Genomic DNA, 5314 nt, shown 5'->3' with positions numbered 1-5314 from the left:
TGGGTGCTAAGCTAGCAACCACGAGGTCCTGTAATCTGGGGCACCAATCTGCCAAAGAACTGCCGGGAAGTGTGTTGGCGAGGGGTCTGCTGCAGGAAGATGTTCCCTGAAGACCTGCATTTTGAAACGAGAAAGGGAATCAGCAGCATTGTTGAGGATGCCTGGCACATGCTTGGCTCTGAAAACTACATTCCACTTCAAGCATTGCAACACAATCTCTTTTATCAGGCGTAGTATAAACGGACAGCGAGCCCCTTGCTGGTTTATACATTCCACCACCGTCATGTTGTCCGACCAGAACACCACTGATTGGTTACATAAATGTTCTGCCCAGACCTTCAATGCCACCCATATCGGAAAAAGTTCCAAGAAGCCAATGTTGGTTGTCAAACCCCGTGCTCTCCATTCTTCCGGCCACCGCTGGGCAACCCATTTGTTCCCGAGGATGGCACCGAAGCCCACACTCCCAGCCGCATCAGTCCACAGGCCTAACTCTGCTGATGTAGCAGGGGGAGCTGACCACACTACCCTGCCATTAAAGCCCTCCAAGAATGCCATCCAGATATGCATGTCCTGGCGCACCTCAGATGACAGCCTAGTGCGGTGGTGCTTCTCCCGCAACCCCTTCATCGCCTGAGCAATGGAGCGTGAGAACGGGCGGGCCATAGGAATGACCCGTAGCGCAAAGTTTAACTGACCCACTACTTCCTGCAGCTGCTGCAAGGAAACCTTGTTTTTTCCTAGGCATTGGCGCAGAGCTGCCTTAAACTTCGACACCTTGTCCCTGGGTAACCTGAAGCATCCCTCCACTGAGTCAATTTCAATGCCAAGGAATTCCAGGCAGGTGGCTGGTCCAACCGTCTTCCCTGGTGCCAGCGGGACCCCAAAAGCACGCATGAGCACGCAAAATTCCTGCAATGCCCAAGCACACTCCTGAGAGTCCGCCGCCCCCAAGAAAAGGAAGTCATCCAAATAATGCATGACCTGTTGGTGGCCAGTGACCTGTCTCATAGCCCATTCTAGGAATGAACTAAATGTTTCAAAGTATGCACATGATATGGAACAGCCCATCGGCATACATTTGTCCATGTAAAACTTGCCATCAAAAGTGAAACCTAAGAGGTGGTGATCCAGGGGATGCACCGGAAGAAGGCGGAAAGCAGATTCTATGTCAGATTTTGCCATTAATGCACCTGTACCCAAAGCACGTAGTAAATCCACCGCCTGATCAAATGAGGCATACTTGACACTACAGATCCCCTCATCAATTGCATCGTTCAAGGATGTCCCCCTTGGGGCAGAGAGGTTGTGGATCAATCTAAACTGGCCCCTTTCTTTCTTGGGTACTACCCCCAACGGAGAGCACACAAAATTGGGAACCGGCACCTCTTGGAAGGGGCCTGCTATCCTGCCTAGGGACAACTCCTTGGAAATTTTTGCGGCCACCACCTCTGGGTTCTGTGTTACTGAAAGCTGATTCTTGCAGTGTGGGCTACCAATGTAACCCATTGCTGGGATCCTAAAACCTTGAGAAAAACCTTCCTGCAATAGAGTGGCTGCTGTGCGATCAGGGTATCTGTTCAACCAGGGGATCATTGCAAAAACATTTATTGGCGTTGGGGTGGCATGCTGGCCTGAATTACTCAGGCTTCCCCCTTCCCCTGTGACCGCGATTACCTTGCTTGTTCCTACACGTTGTCTCAGGATGGGACGGGTGCCCACAGATTGAACATGCATGCCTAAATCTACAGGTACCCTGGGGCCTTGAGCAAGAGCGCTTATTAAAGTCCCAACACACCCCTTTTCTCTCCGCCCCCCCCCCCCTGTTCTTACCGGGGACCTCACTCCCCTGGTGTGACCGAAAGGGCTGTTGGGGCCTGGCGGAGAACACCCTGGGAGCGCTAGTGGACTGTGTGGGGGCCGTGTCCCCTGAGAACTGCTGATGCCATGACAAGGAATCCACTGTGTCCCACGCTAAAGATGCATTAAACTCTCTGGCCTTCCTGAAATTAATATCATATTCCTTCCAGGCATCGCCAGTATACTGATCGCTCCACCTCACAATCCTACTCATGTAGCAAGACATAGCTGCCTGGACATTTGGGGGCCGTTCAGCCGTGATCGCGGACAGGACAGCAAAGGCCCTGATCCAATTCTTCAACGTTTCCTCTACCTTGAATCTGGAGCATTGAGCCCTCCATTCACTTGGGTGCATCCATTCCTTCATTAACTTAGCCTGTTCCATTTCCCTATTGTCCAACAACAAGGAATAAATGTACACATACTTCCCCGCCCAAATCATTTCCTTCACTGACTGAGACACATGTTGACCTAAGTTTTCACTTCTGGATGGCACAACGCCGTCCCCCAACAGGGGCAGTGCCACCTCCTTACCATTCACGGGCGCCTGCGTTGGTGGTACACTATCTCCACTCGGCTGTGCTGAACTGGAACCTGTAAGTGAAGAAGATGTGGGCACCGCAATACTATCACCCGCAGCTGCAGCCTTAATTTTTTCCACCAATTTAACCGCCTCAGCCGCATGGTCGGCTGAGGGAAGACACATACCCCCTTTTCGAAGCCAAGGCAATAATGCCGCTATCTGAGACTCCAACTCAACAGGTACTGGGTCCGAACTGCCCGCCGGCACATCTGGAACCCCAGGAGGGACATCCGGTGGGACAGTGATATTAGGCAATGGGGCGGGTGGCGGAGGCCCAACCGGGACTGGTGCTAGTCCCCCGGGTGGAGGGGGGGTGGGTGCTGTAGGAGCTGCCGGACCAGCAGGGAGCACCGGTGCCATTGGCGCTGGTATCTCCGGCAGTGGTGTCACTGGAACTGGTGTTGGTACAGTGGGGACTGATTCTAAAGGCACCGGACTTGGGGAACTGACCCTAGGCTTTTTCGCCCTAGATTTCTTGGGTGGGATAACAACAAAATCACCCCTTGGCAAAGGAGCCGTTCTCTCCCGTACTGGCCTACCTGAAGGGCCCGGGGGGTCAGCTAATCCATCATTACTGCGGGCATCTTCAATCTTCCCCAGTCTTTCGTTAATTTTTGCCATTTCGCGCATCATAGCCTGCATCATGGCCTCCATGCTAGACCCCCTTTTACCACCCCTTTGCCCTGGCATGGTCTCGCGCTCCTGCCCTACACTCCTTATGTTAACCGACCGTGCGCTCTGTACCTTCACAAGCTGGAGGATGTACAGGGGGCTGTAAGCACCATGCAACAGCAACAACCGCAACGCCCCGGCTTATCCGGTTTGTCAGGGGTGAGTAAACTCTAACGTAGACCCACCCGGCGGCAACTAGAAGCTCTGGAATGCTAGCCCCCCGCTCTCCTCTTACCGATCAATCCTGCGTGCACCCAGCCGGTGTTGGATCAAGGGTAACGTCCTATGTCCTCCCCTGTGAGCGAATTGCACCACTGTAGATGTTAATTGTCTGCAATAGAAAATTGCATCAATACCGTGTAATAAAAGCAAGAGCAGATTAACACTAGAAAATTGTATTAATACAGTGCAATATAAGGCAAGAGCAGATTAACACTCAACAAGATCGAATTATTGGATGCTTGATCCTCCCCTTTTAACTTATGGGTTTTTGCAAAACCAAAAAACACCCAAAGCAGTGGTAATTCAAATTGCACTTAGACTGTTTACCTTTACAGCACCAGTTATACTATATGAGGACACATTGTAAAAACTACCCGTATTGTTCACATTTACCAAATTGCACAGAATGGACTCGGGTCTCCCATCCAGATCCTGCCCTGGTTGACCCTGCTTCGCTTCCCTCCCGTGAAACCCTGCCTTACAGCAGCTCGATAGACGAGCGGAAAACAAAGCGCTAATGCGGCAGTTTCAAATTTCCCCACGTCACCGCCCCCCCTTCGCCCGCGCCGACAACTCGACAAAATTAAACCTTTACAGTTCCCGTACACACTGTTTGATGAATGTCCTGGGAAGCGCGCGAACAGTGAGGAAATTCCAATGCCGTGCAGGGCCGAGCAGCAAAGCAAGCAGTCAATTAAAGCGGGCAGAGCGGCGGAGAACAAAGAAATGGCCCGATACTATTACGAACACAACAAGCAGTTAAGTTATTCGGGCCGGGCAGCGGAGAACAAAGAAATGGCCCGCTGCTACCGTGTCTCTGGGGATCGGCTCCTTTACACCCCGATCGGCTGACACGAAGGCAAGTCCCTCGTCGACCTGCTCTGCCGACGTGCAGCCCGCCCCCCGACAAATACCTCACACAGCTCCGCACACCGCCTCCTGTGACCTGTGACCAGCTCCCCCCCGCCGCACGAAACTCCCTCGCGATGCTCGAAGGTCCGACAGCAAACCCCTTCAGTAGCACCGCTGCAGTCCGGATTAAAAGCGGGAAAAACACTCTCAACAGCAATCCTGGAGGCTCCCGCGGGTCCGAACCTGAAAGAAAAACGGGACAGAAAATTAATAAAACAAGAAGCCCCGAGCGCGGGGCACGACACTCTGTGGGGGAGCGTCCAGGGAACAAGAGGGTCTCCCGGGCGCTCCCCGCTTCTTTATCCCCAAGGGGCCAGGTGAGGGCGGACCCGCCCCCACCCAGCCCCTCCTGCATCCCGCCCCCCCCAGACCCGGAAGTCCAACCATATCATCCGGGTCAAGGGGGTGCGCCAACCAATCGGTGAGGAGGCGCGCCCGGCCGGGCACGCCCCCTCACCGAGAAGCTCTGAGGAGGGGGACGGTCGCCGCGCCGCCATGCGGGCGAGGGGGCCAAGGGCCCCCCCTTTTCAGATTAATTCCCCCAAGCACTATTGGCAGAATTTGGCAGGAACTCCACATTACATGCAAAATGCAGAGTTCTCCAAATTTCGCCAATTGTACGAGCAGAATTATATTTTCGCCCATTCCTAGTATTTTGTTAAATGAAATCTCATCAATTACTGGAGTAGTCAAGAGTTTTAGCATTGACCACTCACTCTGGGGAGTTTTACCGTGTTGCTTCTTGTTAAGCCCTGATGAAAGGGGTCATATCGTTTAGCAAGCAGTATTGGTCTACATATTTGTGTTTTTAAATATATTTATTGGATCACATATATGCATCACAGCAAAACAATCAAGCTTATACAATAACAATATTGGCTCATATCATTGAAATAATAATGTTGTTTTTTTTCCCCCTTAACCCCTTTGCCGCGGCCGCGATTTTGTGGCAGTGCGGCACCTCCGAAAAATGGGCGGGGCCGCGTCGGCCAAGGGCCGATGGCAGCACTAGCGAGGTAGTGCTCCCGTCAGCCAACGGCCGTCGGCAGCACGCAAGGGGTTAAT

General features: G+C 52.7%; 1 protein-coding gene across 1 annotated transcript; it reads right to left on the bottom strand.

Moving 5' to 3' along the window:
- Positions 1 to 1101: 1101 nt before the first annotated feature.
- On the bottom strand, positions 1102 to 2665 carry LOC147708950 (uncharacterized). The gene has a single exon (XM_086925415.1). The coding sequence runs from the start codon at positions 2564 to 2566 to the stop codon at positions 1640 to 1642; it is 927 nt and encodes a 308-aa protein (XP_086781541.1). The 5' UTR covers positions 2567 to 2665; the 3' UTR covers positions 1102 to 1639.
- Between the last annotated feature and the right edge of the window lie 2649 nt (positions 2666 to 5314).

This window comes from Lissotriton vulgaris, chromosome 6 (genome assembly GCF_964263255.1).
Source record: "Lissotriton vulgaris chromosome 6, aLisVul1.2, whole genome shotgun sequence".
Lineage (NCBI taxonomy): Eukaryota > Metazoa > Chordata > Amphibia > Caudata > Salamandridae > Lissotriton > Lissotriton vulgaris.
Note: the sequence above shows the minus strand (reverse complement) of the source record. Positions and strands in the feature narration are given on the sequence as shown.

Bases quoted from the DNA above. Each gene is read 5' to 3' on its own strand.
- LOC147708950 (XM_086925415.1), bottom strand. From the start codon at position 2,566: ATGTGTCTTCCCTCAGCCGACCATGCGGCTGAGGCGGTTAAATTGGTG.